The sequence below is a fragment of the Octodon degus genome, unplaced genomic scaffold, assembly GCF_000260255.1.
Source record: "Octodon degus isolate 3935 unplaced genomic scaffold, OctDeg1.0 scaffold00004, whole genome shotgun sequence".
NCBI classification, from domain to species: Eukaryota; Metazoa; Chordata; class Mammalia; order Rodentia; family Octodontidae; genus Octodon; species Octodon degus.
In genome coordinates, this window is record NW_004524580.1 from 34,196,249 (window position 1) to 34,216,549 (window position 20,301).

A 20,301-nucleotide genomic window follows, 5' to 3' on the forward strand; every position below is an offset into this window, starting at 1 on the left:
ATATATGTCCACAGAATAAGATGTGAAATATGGTTATCGCAAAAAATGCAATCATTTAAAAATGTTTCTGTATTTTATTTTTTAACGTATTTATTTGCAGAACCGGGGACTGAACTCAGGCCTTTGCACTTGCCAGGGAAGCGCTTATTTCACTGAGCCATCTCCCCGGCTATTTTTTTAAACATATTTAGTACAGGTTCTCACTACACAGACTGGACGTTGTGATCCTCCCGTTTTGATTACAGGCATGCGCCATTATACCCGGTCTCAATGGCTGTCTCAGTGCATGCTGCTGGGGATTGAACCCCAGACGGGTGCTTTAATCCACTGAACTATCTGGCTGGCCCTTGTTTCTGTATTTTTAACTCAAATTTATCTTCAGTTACCTTTTAGTATAATTCTCATACGCATATACACTACTACTGAAGGTAGGAAAATGAAAAGCCACCAGTGAAGATTCAGAATGCTAAGAACTACCTCCTAGACCACTGCCTCCCAGGGAGGAATAAAAGTTGTCATTGATGCAGCTAACCAGGCCGTGGCAGCCAGCAGCTCCACCCTTCAGTACTGACACAAGCCAGGCACTGACAGGAGCATGACATGGACTGAACCAGGATGCAGCTGAATGCCTGCGTGAGTCTTCCTACCCCTATCTGATGGATGAAAGGAAGGCTCAGCAGATGAAGGCGTGTTAGAGCTCCTATCTACTGGCCCCTCAAAAGTCCCACGCACTCACAGGTGCATTTTCTGGAGGTGGCTGGATCTTGGGTGTGGGATGCTGGGATTAAGGGTACCCCACCCTGGGCCGGTATTGAATTTCAGGTACAGAACAAGGGCTGCTGCTGGCGCTGGCTGCTTCACTATCCTGTCTGCCCTGCTTTGCCATGGACCATTTTTCCTCTGCTGCACCACTGCCTTGCAGCCAGCCATCTATGGACAGACACCTCTGCACAATGTGGGCCAAAGTAAACACCCCAACTTTAACTTTGTGTCCCAGGTATTTTGTCTCAGCAATGAGAAAAGACAGTTATTCAGTTGCAAAGCCAGACATCTGACCTCAGAGCCCACACTCCCAACTGCTGTCCCATAGAGCCCAACCTTACTGTGTGACAAAAATCCTTTTGGTTTTCAATCTTTCTTACAGATAATTTTGAAAGATACTGTCTTACAGAGAGCTATTCCCTGTCCTTGTTGTGGTCTGGGAAGTTTATCTTTGTCACCCCATGGGAAAGTTACTGGAATTCTATCGGGTTAACTCCAACCTACCCTTTCTGGTGCAGCCCTGGCGAGAATAAAGGCACTACAGTATATCTGTAGCTGTGGGGAGCCAAGAGGGTCCCGAGCCCGGCCATGAGGATGGCCATCGGGGACAAGGGCCTGGACCTGGGGCCGAACCTGGGTTTAGTTAATTCGTGAAGAGGACAGGGCCTCGGGCTGAGTGACTGTGGGAAGGGGTAAGCATGTGAGTGCTGCACAGTGATCGGTGTGATGCAGCTGAAGTGGTACCCAAGTTCTGGGGCTGCGCGTCAGCACCCTGGGGTGTCAGAGCCTCTGACCTCGAGGCGCACCCCGCCCACAGCGTGGAGCATGGCCCCCCTCATCCGGCTCGCGCTGTCGCCTGGCTTCAAAGACCACAGCTGCTCTTCTTTCAGGGAGCATGGTCCAGGTGGTCCTCCACACATTTGCTCAATATACCCTAACTGCTCCTTCCCGCAGAAGGACGACCTGTCTCTGTGGTGCAATCACATCTTGCACAGCAATGCTCTCCCCCTTCCAAAAACAAAAGCACCTGCCAAGCACCCAAGCTTCTGTATCTGCATATGCTTTAATAACAAAGTCACTGTAGCTGTAAATGGACACAACAGGAGACAGGAGAGTAGCACGCACCTTCCCCAGCTCAGCACACGCGGAAACTGAAAGCACACTGTCTGGGCTCACAGAGGCTACGGTTACTAATTCTGATTACGTATTTCTAAAACATTACGAAACAGTCCAAAGTTAGGTCAAACAATGTTGTTGAGAAAATTTTGTCCTAAAATTTTAACAAAGTCTTTTAAGAAAGTCTAAAAACCTCTTATTTTCCCACACTGACTCTCAAAACATTTAAGTTTCCTATCAGAACATCAGTTTGCAACTTAAATTTTTACCATACATGAAAAATTATCAAAAATATATTGATGGGTCTATACTAATTGTGACTGTATTTACATTAAGCAAATTCCTTTACCAAGTTCTTTATATACAAATTACCACTTGTCCTATGTGAAATTCATTAAAAAGTTACAAGCCACAGAAATGTCATAAAAAATAATGCATTCAATGTAACTTTTTCCATCAATGAAGAGTATTTTCAAATAATTCCACTGAAATGTACTGGTTGCTCCTCACTTTCCACTGTAGCAGTATTCCTTCCGAATGTCCTCTGGGATTTAGGGAGAAAAAAGACAAAAAAGTGTAAGTGCAAAGCAATAAACAGTAACATTTTCCCCCTGTATTTGAGGGAAGGGTCTACAGGGTGTTCAGGGTCTCACTACTAGACCAGACTCGTAGTGATTCTGTTTACAGCCTCCCAAGTGCTGGGATTACAGGCGTGCGCCACCATGTCCAGTCTTAAATGTACATTTAAAAGGCAAAATTTGATAGAAAGTTCACAGAAGGGCAGTGTCAGTGTTCGAAGAGGCCCCTCAGTGCCTCACAGCTAGAGGAAACGAGACGGGTCTTTTTCGAAGCTTTTCAGACTTGAAGATCGCTGACTGCAGCACTCTGCCCAGGACAATTCACCCGCGGGTCCCATCATTAACTGATTAACGAATTTATGTCTTAACACCACATGGGGTAAAAGGAGAGGCGACCTCCATTTGGAAGCCCCACATGTTAATGACGCGCTCTCCTCCAGCAAGGAAACAGGCAGGGGCAGCCGGTACCAGCTATGGGTTACCAGTCAGGTAGTGCTCTGCCGCTGGACCTTGTGACCGATGCTCTGTGTGTCCTCCTCCTGACTGGGCCGCTTCCCACTGCCCGGTGCGGGCCCCCCGGAGCTTCGTCCTGCACACGAGGAACAGTTGCTGAGGACAGGCAGGAGCGCGGGCGCGGCGCAGCACAGGCGCCGGGGCTCTGTCTTACCTGGCTTTAGCAGTGGAGCCTGCTGACCGTCTTGGTGTGCACAGTGTAAGATGCTGCTCCCCGGGGTACAACCTGCGGTATTCACAGAGCAAGTCCCTTAGGGGCGGATCTGAGAGCTATGTACTAAGACTACAAACACCACTTTTAGTATTTAAATTCAGTTATTTGCCTTTTTCCAATTCTCCCCGTGAGCCACAAATCACAGGCCAAGCCTGGAACCTCAACCTCAGCTTACAGAAGTGTGGAGGGTCCCCAGGCTCACTCCCTGCTCATGGTTCTCTAAGAAGCACATCGCTACAGGCACAAGGACTAGACACCTGAGCATAGGGGAGAGGGCAGCAACGAGGCCCTCCCCTCGTCGCTTCCTCACCTCCTGATGGACACCTCCCCTCAGACGGTGCAGGGCTGCAGGACGCAAGTGCCACGTGTGGATCCCACTGTGAGAAGAGCCACACTCCGGGCACTTGCATGTGGCCTGAGATGGGGAGCACCTGGCCTTGGTCTCAGCAGGAGCCGCCCAGGACAGGTCCTTTTTTACCTTCTGCTCAGAAAGCCTTTCGGCACAAAGAATGCAGCTTCTCAGGTACTCCCAGGTGGAAGCTGGAAGCCTGGGATCACCCAGGCGCATGTAGCACAGGAAAGGGTCCCACTGAGGCATCGGCTCACACCCTTGACAGCTTCCAGCCGCTGCCATGCCACAGCCACCTCGCTCGTCCGAGACACCCAGCACTCAGGTGTGGCCACGGGCTGCACCTCCTCTTCCTGACCCAGCATGGACGCGGTGGCCTCCAGCAGCACTGTGGCAGCAGGCAAACCTTCACTCACATGACTATGCCAGGGCCAATGCCAGCCAGCCAGCCACTCTGGGACCGTCAGGACGGTGCCCTTTGTGTCCCACGTGTTGCACCACTGCAAGCCCCAGTGGATCACGGTGCACACGGCTGGGAGGGCAACCTGAAAAGTCCCTCCAGCAATGAGGATTCAAGTGCCACTGCAACGCGACTCACCTTTGCACCACCACTTACTACGTAACCGGAGTCTACACCCTTGGAAAATGACACAACAACATTTACAAGGGACAATCCAAAATAGTACTGTGGACACAGAGGACCTGCAGAGAAAAGTGCTGTCAGTGTCACAACAGACAGCCACACTTGATACCTAAGTTAAAGACTGGGAAGAGGTTGCTGCTGCTACAGAATAACTAAATCCGTTTGCATACCCCAAGGCTCACTTTTGGTTTTCCAGTGAAACTGGTGTACTCCTCGTTTATAATCCTCCTCATTGGAGAGTCACATGGAGAGAAAAAACATTTTCTCAAGCTTTCACAGAGAGCAAATTGGTCAAGTAATGGCCGTGACTCATCCTCAGGTCAGACACTGACAAAATGATGTACAAAGGGCGGTACAGGACTACAGGATAAATCCTGAGAGTACTTGGCTGACCTTATCAGATACAAAAGTTACATTTCTTGGTATATAGGTCTTGCTTTATCTTGGTCTTAACCGTCCAGCAGAAAAGTATAAAAATGAGGTATATAAAGTAAAGCCATATTAATACGATGAGCTGTAAAAGGCTCAAGTCAATAACTTCTGAGGATAGCCCACTAATATTATAGATTGCTAGACACTGTTAGATGGTTTAGTTGAATTCAAACACTTACAGTATTTAGATGCCAATAGAATATTCACCTCTGACAGGACAAAAAAAAATTTAAATTAAAAAAAAAGATACAAAGGAAAGATCATTTTGTATTTATATATACAAGATAGGATAAATTTACAGCTACTTTCGCTTAACTCAATGAGAAGAAAGAGGTGTACTAACAGTGTTTGGACAGAATATCCTGTCTGCTTCTTGTACTATGGAGAACCACTAAGAAGATAACAATGTACAGTGTATTGACTATCAAAACTGTCCTATTAATCAGCTGTGAAATTGTCTCATTCATATTTCTCAATGAAAAAAAAGAAAAAAAAAATCCTCCTCATTAAAGTGTGTCACAGAGGGTTCTCAACCAGGCAGTGACTGCAGGCCACACAGCCACAACTGACTCTGCTCCGGCTTCTTCAAAGCGAAGAAGGGGGACCTGTGGGGGCCACCTGGGAGACCCTCTCTGAAGAGCAGCAATCGCCTCCATTCTGACGGAGCCTGCCCTTATTTCTACGCGCAGAGCTGGCCAGGACTTCTCAGTTGGCTGTAAGCGACGCCTATCGGTCTATCGACGCCTGAGGTGCGGCCAGGTGTGTTTCCTTGGAACCCTGACCCGCTGCTTCCTGCTGTGAGCTAGGTCGATGGGGTGACGAGCCAACGCCCCATGCTGTGCGCTGGGCTGAGTCTTAGACAGAGGCTGTGACTTCCTGGGGCTCGAAAGGTCACACAGCAGAGCTGAAGCACCGGAACCCAACATTAGCTACTAGCTCAGTTGTGTCATGCAGATCTGCACACTGCGGGGTGAATGCAGGCCTCCTCCCGCCCGGGAAGGAGCATGTCAGCCTACCTCTTGTCATCCTCACAGTCACTCATCCTCCAGCCACTCCTTTCTTCATGAATGAATAAAACCCGGGTTAGGTCGTGGGTCCAGGCCTTTGTTCCAGATAGCCATCAGCATGGCTGCACTCAGGACCCCTAGCTCCCCAAAACTACAAACATGCCTTACGTCTTTACTCTTGCTGTGGGTTACACTGGGTGTGGGAGACTGAAATTAATTAGACGGTGGACTGGTGTCACAGTCACTCTTCTCTCATTGCTGGGACAGACACCCAACACTCAAAATTTGGGAAGGAAAGGTTTATTTATTTAGCTCACAGTCCTGGAGGTTTCAGCCCATACTCAGCTGGCTCCAAGGCAGAGTGGCACATGGCAGAGGGCAACCATTCATGGTGGCAGCAAAGAGCAAGAGCAAATGAGAGGAACAGCTGCAACAGTGACTGCAGAGAGCACGTCTGTTTCCCTTAATTGCCTTCAGGCTGTCCGCCCCAGGCTGGGAGCAGCACTCACACCCATAATCCCGATGGATCATGAGTTAATCACAAACTCTAGAAGTCTGCCCCATGAGTGCACGAGGCTTTGGGGGGACAACTAGACACATACCGTAACAGCTGGGAAGATAGCTCAGTGGTCTAAAGCGCCTGCCTGGCTTAATCCATGGTACCACATGCTATACTGACCAGCCCCAAAGCCGGGAGTGGCAGCACATGCCTGTAATCCCAGCACTGGCGAGGCTGAGACAGGAGGATCACTATGCATCTGAATTGCATAGAGAGACATTGTATCAACAAAAATAAATTAAAAAAAATTTTGACTGGACAGAATTTCATTAATTTATCCATGGGATTACAAATACGAACTTTTTGGACTGAGACAAGGAAGGGCTCTCTAAAGATACTGAAATAAAATACACAGGAAAAATTCTCTTTGCAGCAGTGTTCAGGATAGACTCCAAGCCTCTGCACCGAGGCCTACTCCAGTCCTTCTTAATGCTGCTCTTTCCTGTGCTTTTGCTCTTGAGGCAGGGTCCTGGAAGTCCCGAAGGTGCCAGGCAGCCTGATCTGGCCCTGCCCTCCTGGCTCAGCCTGAGTGCTGGGCTTCCAGTGTGCACCGTCACACCCAGCCCCTCTTCCATCTTAAGTGACCATCCCTATTAGCTAGGGTTATGCTTTTTGTTCTCTTTTACTAGTTTCTTTGAGATCTTCTAAGCTGTCTATGGTGATCGTTATTTCCCTTTTTAGCAGCTTTTGAGGTATAACTCATATACTATAAAACTCAACTGTTCCAAGTGTGTAATTCAGTGTTTTTTAAAAATTTACTTACAGTTTTGTGACCATTCCCCTAATCCAGTTTCAGAAGACTTCCTACCACTCCAGAAAGGCCCTCAGCCTGCCTGCGTTCGTCCCTGCCCTCTCCCTGGGGCCAAGGCCAGCACTGTCCCCTCTGCCTCAGCCTGCGCGTGTCGCCAGGCCGCGTGAGGCTGGCTTCTGCGGGTGCTGCACACAAGCCCTGGCACCCTGCCGCCTCTCACGGCACCCTCACGTTCTCACTAGGATGTGCGGAGCTGCTGTCAGGTGAATGCGGAGGCCCGTGTGTGGACAGCCGGGTTCATTTCTGCTGGGCGGGCCCGGGAAAGGGAGCTTCTGGGCTTACAGGAAGTTTTCAAAGCGCTGTAAGCAGCGGTCTGGCTGTGTTTTCCAGCGTCCCTACGCTGCACGTCCAGCTCCCCTCCATACCCTCACGTCCACCACTACATCTGGCATTCTCTTCCATGCTAGTCATTCTAGCGGGCACAGAGTGATCCACCGGCCCAGTCTGCCTGCTCCTTCCCAGGTGACAGCCTTCAAAGTTTCATGCCCCAGAAGACCACCAAGCGAGGCATTTGGTGGCACTGCTCACCCCAGGTGGGTGTAAAGTGCTGCCTCACAATGTTTCCATCTGTGTTTGTTGAATGACTATTAACATGAAGGACAGATAGCTTATAACAGAAAAAATAAACTAGAAATAAACTAAAGCTGAAGCGTACTGCTGCACTCCCTTCGGCAGCAATGCAAAAATGAAACATACAGCGAGAGTGAACAGACCAAGGTGCTTATTACAAAAATGATAGAAAGCACATCAAGACCTCTGTATACAGCTTGCTCCCTCACACAAAAGGATGAGGAGAAAGTGCAGTTTGCGCTGCGCAGACAGGGATGTTCTTGTCCTCCTTGCTAAAGGGCCCTGCAGACCCACCCCGGCCGGGCCCTGTGAGCGCTCCGCGCCGGACGCCAGTGGCAGGGCGAGCGCTGTGCAGGCAGAGCGCCCAGAGGGAGACTGGCAGGACGCCCCGCCCAAGGACGCCCTCCAGGGACGCTCCGCTCCGCAGCCAGCTCCCAGCGCTCCCTAGCCCACCACCCTCTAGGACAACCTCTGCTCCTCAGCGCCCAGTGAGCACGCCTTTTCTCCTGTGCTGCTTTTCCCAGCACGTCCCACTTACAGCCTGAGGCCTACGCCACTTTTATGCCTTCTACGTCCTTTGAAAGCTGCACGAAACCCAGCCCTGAAGTGTGCTGTAGGAACATATTTACGTGTTTACCACCATTTCAAGATTTACTAACCTGCGTGTATCACAACTGCACTATGTTTATAAATGTGCTAAGTCGCACTGTCTTAACTGACTCGTCCCAAGCCTGGCCCCTGAAGGTCACTGCAGAGGATGCAGATCTGTGTGTGCCAAGACACGGCACACGCACCGCGGTCTCCGTCCTGCTCCTTGCCATGCTCTCTGCTTCACAGGGCTCTGTCACTTGCATACAGGCTGAGAAGAGGACTGATCTGGGGGAGCCGTCAAGTGTGCTCTGTGAGGCGAAGCTGCAGGAGGCCCAGGAAAGCATCTGTGTAGCACACGGCCTCCCCAGCAGCTCTGACACTGGGGAAAGGATATTCCTGGACCAAAGGCTTCTCTCAGCAGCCCAGAGTGGCACGGCACCCACAGAGGTGGTGCGGCAGGAGAGCAAGCGCTCACTGTGGGGGCCCTCTGGCCTGAGCCTCCGGCCATACCCCACTTTGGACAGCAGGGTCCTGGGCAAGGGCTTTGGCCTTCTGGTGACTTCCTCAGCCAGGAAGTGGGGCTCTTCCCATACCCCTAGGGCCTCCAGTGAGGGGTCAGGTGCACCCTTAAACACACACACACACACACACACACACACACACACACAGAGTGGGGGAGGGAAAACCTGGCTGCTTTTGTTCCTTTATAGTACTAACCCTTAGAGGGTAAAACAAAAGCTGCTCTCACAGCGATGCAGGACATTTTGCTTTTCTTTTTGTATTTTAGTACAGGGTCTCACTACACAGATCGGACTTGTAGTGATCCTTCCTGTTTTTCAGCCTCCCAAGTGCTGGGATTACAGATGTACGCCACCACGCCCAGTCTCAATCCGGTCTGTGCACCCTAAGGTGGGGCTGGCACAGCAGGCCTGGGATGGAATCCCTGGCCCCTGCGTCTGCCTAAGCAGGTGTTTTAACTGCTGAGCTATCTGGCGGGCCCTTATGCAGGATATTTTGGAATTATGAAATGGCCCCATTTTTAAAAAGGTTTTAGTATCATTTTAGAATGCATGATTTAAAAAAATAAGCATTTTTCAAGCTATCTTTTTTATCAAATTACTTAATTACTCCAGTAATACTATTTATGATTAGAGCCTTAGAAAACTGATAAAATGATTCAAATTCCCAATGTATATTGATGACATCACTGCTGTCACTCACAGAATTCGTACGCCACCATATATAAAGCACGTGGAGGACAATCGCTGGGCAGAGGGGCTCGGGTACAGAGGACCAGAGGCCCATGTGCACTAAACCCTTTGGCTTCATTCACCAACCTTCCTAACTACCTCAGAGCTGACGGGGCCCCAGGAGGGCACAAGACAGTGGGCACCCTGAAAATTCAACATCTGCCTTTCACTTGACTACATGTAGTGACGTTTTCCAGCTTTTAGATGTCACCCACGGAAGGAGGGGATGTGTGGATGTGCATACCGGTACGCACTTGCATAAGGAACCTGTTACGCTAATTTTAAGTGAAGCCTATTACAGCACAGTTCAGCAAGAAACACGTATGAGCAGGCATCTCTGCGGGGCACCAAGAGTAGAAAGGTCCTTTCCACTTACTTCCGCCACCACCGCCTCCTGGGAGAGTCTCTCCGGCAGCGTAGCCCATTAGGCCTCCATTGCCATTAGGGTTGGAAGGCACTGATGCAAGAAGACCTAAAGGGGGCAGAATTTCCTGTTTGACTACCGCGCAGACCAACGCCAGGCATGAGTGGCAGCCACAGGGCGCAGCAGGAGTGTGGCTCACCTAGCCCTCGGTACCGGGAGAGCTGCTGGTAGAGCTGCTTCATCCGCTCGATGTTTAGGCGGCTGGCTTCAGCGTGGTTCACCATCGGCTTGGGGTAATTCACTCCGATCAAACACTTGGCTACTTTTTGGATGCCTTCTGGTGCATTCCAGGGATCATAGATATATTTTGCCGGGAAGCCTCGTAGGACAGGCAAATAACGCCTTTTAGGAAAAGGATGAAAAGTTATTAATAAAATGCACCATAGGCGAATTTTAGCAGATCACTAGCTGTAAGTGACCAAAGTCAAATCAACACCATTTAAATGTTCTGTTTCCCCATCTCATCTCTGTTGTCCACCATGGTGGGGACACTGAATGCTGCTTAAGCATGACAAGCTCTTCCTGGATTAGCTATTCCAAACGCAGTAACAAGCACCCTTGATTTACCTGATATAGTCTCCATTGGGATCTGTTCTCCTACCAAAACCAACAGGGCAATAGCAGTGAAAAAACTGCTGGAAAAAGGAACTACAAGAGAGCCACATCCAACTTCCAGCATTTATGCTCCAGTCTGCGTCAAGCAGTAATTCTTCAAATACCTTCAGAAGCAAAGTAACCGATTAGTTTGCACACACACAATTCTTAAAGCAAGCATTTCTGAGGTCACTGCAGAGCAAGTGAGGCACAGAGTCTAGCACGGACCTGGAAAGCTAACAGCCTGAAGCTCCCTGCGTGGGCTGGGGCCACCGTGAGCTCCTCCAGGGAGAGGGCCCGACAAGGCCACGGCGGCCCTCTGGCCAGAATTCCTTCTCCACCCTCTGCAGTGTTGCTGTGTGGGGAGGGCAACGGTCACTGAAGGATGCCCGGAGAAGAGTGGGCAGAGGAAACAGCAGTGAGCCACTTAATAGGAAGGCAAAAGGCTAACCGAAATCACCACCAGAAACGTTGTGCCTGGCCTGCCACCTGCACGCTGGGAGCACACCCGAGTGCAAGGCACTGCAGAGGTGCGCCTGCCCCACACGACTGAATCTCAAGTTCCCTGATCCAAAGGGAAATACAGTTAAATGAGTTTTCTTAAATTCATGAATTAGTTGCTATTCAGCATGTTCATATATAACTCTGGGCTGGGAAATACGAAAGAAAAATGAAACAAACAAAAACAAAAACAAATAAAAAAGAAACCCCACCAGGATCAGAAATGGTCCTTGGATTGGGAAAATTTATGATACGGCCAGAAAGGTTAAACACGTAAGTCCTGTCAGCATAACCACAAGACGATGCCACAACATTTAACGTGATTCATTTTGTATAACACAAGTCCTGCTATAAAGCTATGATGTTTAAGTGAGGTGAAGTAATTTATATTTTAAAACTTATAGTATGCATTTGTAAGAACTCTTAAATAAATCTATCCTGTGATAGCAATAATCGCCTACAAATACATCTTTCAATAAAACCAGAATACTAAAACTTAATAGTTCTCTTTACAGCTAGGTGGCTTTAACCACTTAAATGACTTTAGGCCAGTTAATTTAACCAGTTTTCACTAAGATGGTAGTGATTTTACCACCCTGCCTCCAAGTGTTCCTGTACTGAGGAGATTACACATCGACCACTCGACAGCTAGACTCTGAACAAACAGGTGTGACAGACAACTTCTAGGATTGAAGAAAAAGCTATGGACGAGTCTGTCCTCAGGCCAACCCCGCGCCACCAGCTGGAGCTCTCACCTTCATGCCTTCTTCCCAGCTCACCCACAGGTCCCCTCGTGTCAGGAAGCAGGCGACCGCGTGCCGCGCCAGGTGGTGGATCCAGCCCTCCTGGCGGAGCTGGGTCATGATGGCGTCAATCCACGGAAAGCCAGTCCGGCCCTCGGCCCACTTGGCTAACGCCTCAGGGTTCTTATCCCAAGGGATCTGCACACAGATGGGGTTTCCTTCCATCTTATCAAAACGGGGGTTATTTGTTGCTGCTGTGTAGAAAAATTCACGCCATAACAGTTGTCCATACAGAGAAAGAGGAGGAGAACTGTTCTTCTTTACCTAGGATCAAAACGCAAGGAACCATTACTAGCAATTTTTAAGTCTGCTGAGAAACAAGCTCTAACTTTAGATAATACCTTTTTGTAGAGATCTGTTAGCTTGAAGTAAAAGAGCCGACAGGACAAACAACCAAACCGGAGGTAAGGGCTGAGCCCGGTAGGGCTCGCGAGCAGGGAGTTGGCATTCATCCGGGGTCTTTCAAAGTTTGCCACCCAAGCCTGAAAACAGAGAACATCACATTAGCCAACCGCTTTTTCTTTTTTAAAAATAAAAGCACAGTGACATCTTGCTTGTTGAATGGCTCCAAGCTTGAAATGCCCACAACTCAAACAGCAAAGCTGGAAAGAAGTCTGCTTAGTGTTGTAACTTAGTGTTGGACTGAAAATCTGGCTTGAAAAGACCTGCGTGGGCTGAGACACGCCCCGGCACGGACGCAAAGGCAACGCTGCAGGCTCGGCGCCGCTCCACACAGACAGCACTGCAGAACGCGTGCAAGTCCTGGGAGGTGCACTGCGAAGTGTGATCTGGGGGCTTCAGAACTATTTACTGCTTTTCCTGTTAATTCTTATAGGGAAAAAAACACGTGCAGCTCTCAAACTTTTCGGCATTTAAACACAAATGGGAATAAACTGAATTAGAGGACTAAGATGTGGTAATTGCTACACTGTGTCAACTTGAGATGCTGAAATCTGGACCGATGGGCTGGAGACTGGTGCCCCAGAGTGACTCAGCACAAAAGACTGCACAAAGGGGATAAGGAAGGGGTCACTGCTGCCCTGCCTGCCCCGCTTCCCTGGAGAAGTCTGGGTGGTCGTGGTGTGGTGTGGTGGAGCGATGGTCTTTGCAGTCAGCATACAAGGAAGAGAGAGGCTTGAAGGATGCCGCGCCTCCTCTGCTCTTTGTTTTCTGCTGCCATGAACTGCTGTTGTTTGCCTTGGAGCCAGCGGAGTATGGACTGAAACCTCCACACACTGACCTTTCCTTCCTTAATTTTGAGTGTCAGGTATTTGTCCCAGCAATGAGTGAAAAGTAACTAAGACACGAGGTATCACTATATTCAAAATTGATATATTTTTAAGTTACTCAGTTATGGGGAACAACCCATTAGTCCAGCCATAAATTTCCATGTTTTAATTTCAAAAAGAGATAAAAAAAAGTGAGCCTTCTTTTCTGCTAGCCAACCTCATGAACACTTATGTGAGGCTCTGACTCCAAGCCCAGGGCTAAGGGTAGCGACCTGTTTTGTCAACACCAAGGAAAGGTAACAGACCCTCCTCAGCGAGTTTTACTTTCCAAGGCTTCACTTACTCAGGGCCAGCCGTGGCCAGAAGATATTAAATGGGAAATGATGAGTTTTAAGTTTTATTATACCTTATTGTAAGTATTCCATCTATCGCTGATTACTGTAGGAACCTCTCATTTTGCCTAATTATAAAGTAAACTTAATTGTAAGCAGTTTCTACTGGCAGAGCCCAGTGTCTGCACGGTTCAGGACCATGGTCTGAGGGCCCACAGGTCTTAGAACAGATCCCCTAGGAGAGGGCAGCGCGCTGCTCTGTGAAGAACTCCACCCTTGCTTGCTTCAAGGTTTCGGCTATCCAACACAAGCTCAGAGAGAAAGAACAGTAGTATGCAAGTAGCGAAAGGAAAAATACCAGAAAGGGGACAAAGGGCACCTGAAAGACCAACTAGCTGCTAACTTCCAAAACCCACTTGACAAGTCTGAGCACGGGTGTGTTATCATACTTTTCTTTCCAAATGCCTTTCCAAACGTGTCAGTGCTTCAGTTTCTCCTCCTGGCCACACTGCGGAGGGCAAGCCATCAGTGTCAAAACCTGGAGGGAGGGTGGAGGGAGGGAGGAGGGCAAAAAGGCAGGGGAGGGAGGGGAGGAGAGAGGAGGGAAAGAAAGACAAAGGAAGAAGAGAGAAAGGGAGAAAGGAAGGGGCAAAGAAAGGATACATTATTGTTCTGAAACAAGAATTCTTACGTACCCACTCTAACTAGAAGGTCAAATTACTTTGCAAAAGTTATGAAAACAATAAAAATGAGTAAGTGGCCTGTTAGGCCATCACTCAGAGGACAGGACGCAGTTCCTACTCTTTAGGATCTATGCGCGTCTTAACATGGCAACAACAGATCATAAATTTATAGAACACATAAATAATGCACAGATTTATCACCTGTTTTCTGAGCTTTTTTTCTTTTCACATTACTCCTTTCTCTCTTTATGCAAACTACTTTATTTGACAAAATCAGAGGTCTGGAATTTTCTGGGATTCATAATGAGTAAGCACCTGAGGTCTACTCAGAGAGCTGCCAACACCTACCTAGCTCTTCCAGGGAAGGGACTCCGTATTTCTCGTCGTGGTCATCAGACAAAGGAGTCATGCATTTTTCTATGACTTCTGAAGTAATCGTTTCCACTGGAATCTCCAGAGGCTCCATTTTGCTGATTAGTGTCTGAAATCTTTTGTAAGTTAAAGGCGGCTGTCCACCATTGAGTTCTATGATCCTGTGAGGAGAGGAAAATGCAGTTAGGAATGAATCGCACTAATTTTTTGGTTGAAACGTTCTGAAAAGGCTTAAATTTGAAAATAAAATCTATCACTTAAGACCTAGAACGTTAGTTTTTCATATGACTAGAAAATATACTCACAATGCTTAACAAGTTTAAGGTCATTCTCTTTATTTTCTAAATTCCTGATAGGTGTCAAAACAGTAGGCCAAACTAAAACCAGTAAAACAAACAGCATTAAGGACTTAGGGGGGTAAAAACCCAACTAAGTGGCTTAATTAGTCTAACAGCAATAACAAAAGATTAATACATATAAACAAAAAATACACTGGCACATCATCTAAGGACTCTCAATCACTGACACAAACTAAAGCAGGCTGACCGCTCCCCCAATAAGTAATCAAGTTCAAGCCAAGACCAGGCAACTTAGGAACTTGGTGAGACCTTATTTCAAAATAGAAGCAATAAAATGAATCTGATGCTGGGCTGGCCAAAAGTAGTGGAGGGAGGAGGAAAAGAATGAGTGGGGCTAGTACACAGATCAGTTCCCCACAGCAAATGTGGACTGACAAAAATTTAAATAAGTAAATACATACTTAAAAAACAACCAAGCCAGCTCCCCGTGCACCCCCGCACAGCGATTGCGACTGGGGCGTGGTGGCGTGCGCCTGTAATCCCAGCACTTGGGAGGCTAAAAACAGGAGAATCATTACAAGTCTGATCTATGTAGTGAGACCCTGTCCTAAATACAGAAAATAATAATAATAATAATAATAATAATAATAACAATAATGAGCTGGGGATGCAGCTTAGTGTAAAGGCCCTGGGTTTAATCCCAAGTACAAAACAAGACAACACCAAAAGCAAACCTTACTTGTCTAGGTCATATAAGGTATGTGAAATTCGTACAATGACTTCTACTCCAGCTTCTGTAGCAAGCTTCTTAATAGCCGCATCCCGCTCCTTTCCGAAGGGTTCCGAATCATACTCAATGGAAAGTTTAGTAATATTCCACTCCTAAGACAACAGAAAGGACCAACAGTGCATATCAGATCTGATTATTTCTTTCTAGATGGCAATAAGTGAAAAGCTCAAAATCTACACACCAAAGGATTATACACATATCAAACTTCAAGTATGCAGGAAGAAAAAAGTAAACATATAAATTAAAGACATAGATAACAAATCTATTCTCACAAATTCAAGGCATTTAGCTAGGTTCTAACCAATCAAGAAATATGACTGCAAGTAGCTCTTCTGCTAAATGCGTTTGGGCAGCACTATTTTTTCAAATTACTTGTAACTTTATTATCACATCCCATCCTCAAAACACAACTCAGAAAGAAATTCCCACTCATACACAGAATTTTCTAATTGAACATGCACAAAAAAACCTGGCAGCGGCTGGTGCTTCTGCAAGGTAACTAGCAATCTATTTCCTGAGCATGCTATCTTCTTGACAATGATGATTATTTCTTCAAATTACCTTGAAAAGCCGGGGAAACACATCTGCTGGCTGTCCCCGAATCACAAACAGGCGAGAATTTAATTTTCGAAGATTGGCATCAAGATCCTCGAGACACTGAAGCAAAAATCTAAGGTGGAGAAAACATTAAAATGATTAAAAAGATAAAAAGTGTTACAAAATCAGTTTATTCAATAATCTGAGATGCCAACCCCCTCTCTTACACTTACTGATGTATGTTATTATTTGTAGAAAACAAAGTTTTAAAAAGTGATGTTTCCCAATACCTTAGTGAAGATCTGAATTAAATCACTAATATTCATTAAATACAAGTGTTAAGCTAGGCTGCTGGTGGCGGGTGCCTGTAATCCCAGCGCTCGTGGAGCACAAGGCAGGAGAGCTCATGTGCAAGCCCAGCCCGGGCAACTCAGTGAGACTTGTGTTAAATGAAAAAGAGCTGGAGATGCAGCTCTCTGCAAAGAATCTGGGTTTAACCTTCAGCACTAAAAAAACAGAAAAAAAAAGTTAGAAAAATTTAAGTTGTGAAAATACAAATTATGTTAAAAATATCAAAGCAATTAATTACATGAACTGATTTCATTGTTTAAACATGATAAATATTTCCTATATGAAAATGATTTTTCATATAAAAAAGACCACCTAGGAAAATATGGAAAGGGGGCCACAGATAGCTGTCAGGCGCAGAACGCTGAGCTCACATGGGCAGGCCCCAAGAGACCCCAGCTCTGTGAAGCATTATTTAATTTTCTCATTTGTAAAACTGGCACAGTAACAGGATTTACCTCACAGCAGCATTTTTGTGAGAACAGACTGAATTAACACGGGAAGTTCTTGGAACAGTGTCTGCCCATAGTAAGCATGATTATGTAAGTGTTACTCACTACTTTTTAGCCCCTCCTTCCTCCTCATTTCTATTTTGGCTACAATAATTTGAGTGAGTTCTTATCTCTTGCTTGTATTATTTACTGCAGTGCCTCAAAATAGACCTGCCTACCAACAATCTCTGTGCCCTGAAATCCATTCTAACACACAATATCAAGGCTTCCGGAGGCAGGCTTTCCTGTACAAAGGTCTCCCAAGACTCATTCCTTACATAATAAAGAACTAATTACTTTCTTGATTACTCACCTAGGATCCCAAGCCCCTATTCCTCACCAAGCCAAAGTATTCCTCTTTGTCCTAAACATTTAGTTTCCTGAATTTGTTCCATGCCCCTTCCTGGGCCTGGAATCCCTCTGCCAATTCCCACCTTTTCTTACCTCGCTAAGAGGTAACATATCCTCATCCAAGAGAAATTATCAAACTGTCCTTCATATGTATCTGTATCCTATGTTACACAATCTTTTTTTAACCTGTCTTGGCTTCTGTATTTGGCAAACAAACATCATAGGCCTTTTACAACTTGTTGACCATTAGAAATAGGATAAAATGACCCAGTAAGATGGTCTTATACAACTGCTTAATGGATTACAAACACAAAATTATCTAGTAGAATCCTAGCACCAGGCAGATACTGATTAAACAGAAGTTATCATTATTTTCCTTTATGAATAATTTCTATTTTTGAAAAACCCCATATGGGAGCCAGGGAGATAGCTCAGTAGGATGAGCACTTGCTGGCAAGGGCAAGAGCCTGAGTTCAACCCCCGGTTCAGCAAAGAGAAAAAGAAAAAGAAAGATTCTCTGAAAAAACCCACATGTTTCTGTAAGTAAGTAGACATGACAACAGAAAACAATTAGTGGGATTCCTAATCACTGTGAACCACGGTGAACATACACCCGCATCCAAATGTCACTCTGAACCAGGGTCAAGGCTGACATCTACACGGATGTATATTTAGAAAAAGGGACAGTACAATTAAGACCCAATCAGCTCGTCTGTATAATACTTCAGAAGAACCCGACTGAGCCACCAATGTCCTGGGATGCAAGTGTCAACCCAAAGACAGGTGCAGTTTCTTTTCAGTGCTAGAGGAAAAATATAACTTGAAGACTACGCAAAATTTAATCCTTCATCTTTTGCTGTGGGCTAAGAAAAGGGGAAGATACTTCCACATTCGAATTCAATGCACTTCCAAGAGCACAACTTCAACCTTTATACATGGCAAGTGCCACAAAAGCATTCAATACTGAATGAATAACTTTCATATTCCATTAGATATAGAGAACAATTTTTTGTGAGACATTTTTCAGACCTCTCATTTGGCACACAGTATAACTGTTTTCTTGAACTCCACTCATTTGAAGGCTCAGCTGACAATGCCACTGTCTGCTACGCAGCTCAGACTGGCAGCAATCCTCCCACGTCAGCCTCCCCAGCACTGGGATCACCGCGCCCGGTCTCTGGTCTCTGCAGTGGTGGCTCAGCGTGCCCAGGGGCAGAGCTGGCAGGGCCTGTGGTGCTGGGGATCGAACCCTGGTCCCTGTGCTTGCCAGGCAGGCGCTTAGCTAGCTTGCTGGCCCGATGATTGGTTTTCAATAGGTCAAATAGTAGTACAACTTATAATCTTTCAAATAATTTTACTGTACACATTGACAGCTTCCATGTTATTTGATTACAATACTAAATCACTTTAAAATAAATGGAAGAGGTGTTAGGTGAGAAAATGTATTTCTTTAAACACTAAAAACATTTTTCCCTCCAGAAATCACTGCTTATTTCTATTATAAAACAAACTATGCCAAAGGTTTCTGGTACCACCTCCAGAAGATGATTTCAACATAGATCAACAGAAATAGTTTCTTAAGTAGGTCATTGCTATAGCAACCACTGCAAGGCTTAGTATACTCCTCTCAACGACCTACTTTCTGGTCTGTGCTAGAACAGCTTTATATAACTAGTATTTCTAGTTCTGTCTGTAAAACAATCTAAAAAAGGCAATGGCAAGATACAGCAGAAGCCCACTGCTGCTGAAAACAAGGCTTTGTGATAACTCATGTTATCATACGAGGACACAGCCATCTGCTTCTGCACTCGAGCTTCTAAAATGGGCCTTATCACATGCTCAGCAATGAAAACTGCTTGGATGATCTAAACCAAAACAATTCACTGCTGGTCGCAGAGATTGTATGTAAAGCCTATAAGCTAGCGTCACTAAAGCCCACAGGGAGATTATCTTCTATCCTCTACATGAAACAACAAGGTTAAATGTAGGAACAAAATCAGAGTTCTAGATACTATGTATTATCATGAAGAAAAAGATTCTAAATTATAAATGAAAGTTTGTGATGGTTTATTAAAGATTTTACAAATAATAATTTGTGTTTCCATTAATTGAAAAGTTTGGGTATGTTCTTTTTCTGGTTTGTAATTAATTTACAACACTAGATTTGCCCTATACACAACACAAAGTCACTTTTCATAACAAAGATTTTGCATTACATTTTAAACTAAGTTTTACATGTATCACTTTAAGGCATCAATATAATCTTCTAACTGCAATATATGAGAGAAATTAGAGAATCGTAAAGTAACATGTACTTCTGGCACAAAGGAAAGTTCCTTAGTCTGATGCTATGGAGTAATTTTGAGTTTGGCAGCTGTAGAGGCAACTAGTTCAACTGTTTCTTTCATTTTTTGGCAAAACTGGGGATTGAACTCGGACCCTTGTGCTTGCCAGGGAAGCACTTATTCTACTGAGCCATCTGCACAGCCCCTTTAACTGTCTGTTGACTCAAACATGAGAGGTACTGTCTCTGGTGACGTGACTTCCTGAAATGTTCTTCAAGACTCAGTAAAATACTACATAAAACACAGCGTTCCCTTGATTTACCTACGAAAGTCATGGAGGAATCAGCATAATTACTTAGTTGGGAGACTACTTTGAGTATGAGAAAGGTGTTTCAGTTTTGCCCTCTTCCCACTAATTCCACTATTTTTCTTCCAATCATTGTGACAACCAAAAATGCCTCCACAAAATTCCTGAAATACTAAATCACTAAAAAGTGACACTGTTCATTACTATGTAACTTCCTTTGCTGATTTTTGATGAGGTTTTGATGGGAACTTCATGCCTAGAAGAGCCCCCCTGAACGTGCTGTACGTGAACACCACAGAACATGCTCTGAGAGAAAAAATAAGTAACATTTATATGCTATAGAAAGTTACTTCTGGATTCTTCTTCCTTTTCTGAAATAGGGAAAAGACTGAGGCAGAAATTTTAGGACCTGGTACGACAATCTGACCAGCAGAAGGTAAGAGGAGCATGCCTGGCTGCTGGCTGTGATGAGCTTGTCCACCACGTTCCAGGCCTAAACAATTCCCAACATGCAGCAGGAGTCCAGTAAGTAACCAAATATGTAAGCAAATGATGGCAGG

General features: G+C 45.9%; 1 protein-coding gene across 2 annotated transcripts in view; it reads right to left on the reverse strand.

Annotated features, from left to right (window-relative positions):
* Window positions 1-2,298: 2,298 nt before the first annotated feature.
* The window catches only part of Cry1 (cryptochrome circadian regulator 1), a 56,031-nt gene continuing 38,028 nt past the window's right edge, over window positions 2,299-20,301 (reverse strand). The window contains exons 2-13 of one of the 2 annotated variants that reach the window (XM_004623931.3): window positions 15,984-16,092; window positions 15,372-15,514; window positions 14,310-14,494; window positions 13,728-13,816; window positions 12,059-12,199; window positions 11,670-11,981; window positions 10,387-10,538; window positions 9,959-10,161; window positions 9,772-9,867; window positions 3,124-3,195; window positions 2,939-3,045; window positions 2,299-2,422 (exon numbers count right to left, since the gene is read on the reverse strand). In XM_004623931.3, the coding sequence (XP_004623988.1) occupies window positions 2,942-3,045; window positions 3,124-3,195; window positions 9,772-9,867; window positions 9,959-10,161; window positions 10,387-10,538; window positions 11,670-11,981; window positions 12,059-12,199; window positions 13,728-13,816; window positions 14,310-14,494; window positions 15,372-15,514; window positions 15,984-16,092 (1,606 nt within the window). In that variant the 3' untranslated portion in view covers window positions 2,299-2,422; window positions 2,939-2,941. Of the gene's footprint in view, window positions 2,423-2,924; window positions 3,046-3,123; window positions 3,196-9,771; window positions 9,868-9,958; window positions 10,162-10,386; window positions 10,539-11,669; window positions 11,982-12,058; window positions 12,200-13,727; window positions 13,817-14,309; window positions 14,495-15,371; window positions 15,515-15,983; window positions 16,093-20,301 lie in introns of both variants that reach the window. The other variant, XM_023717150.1, reaches the window with a different exon arrangement.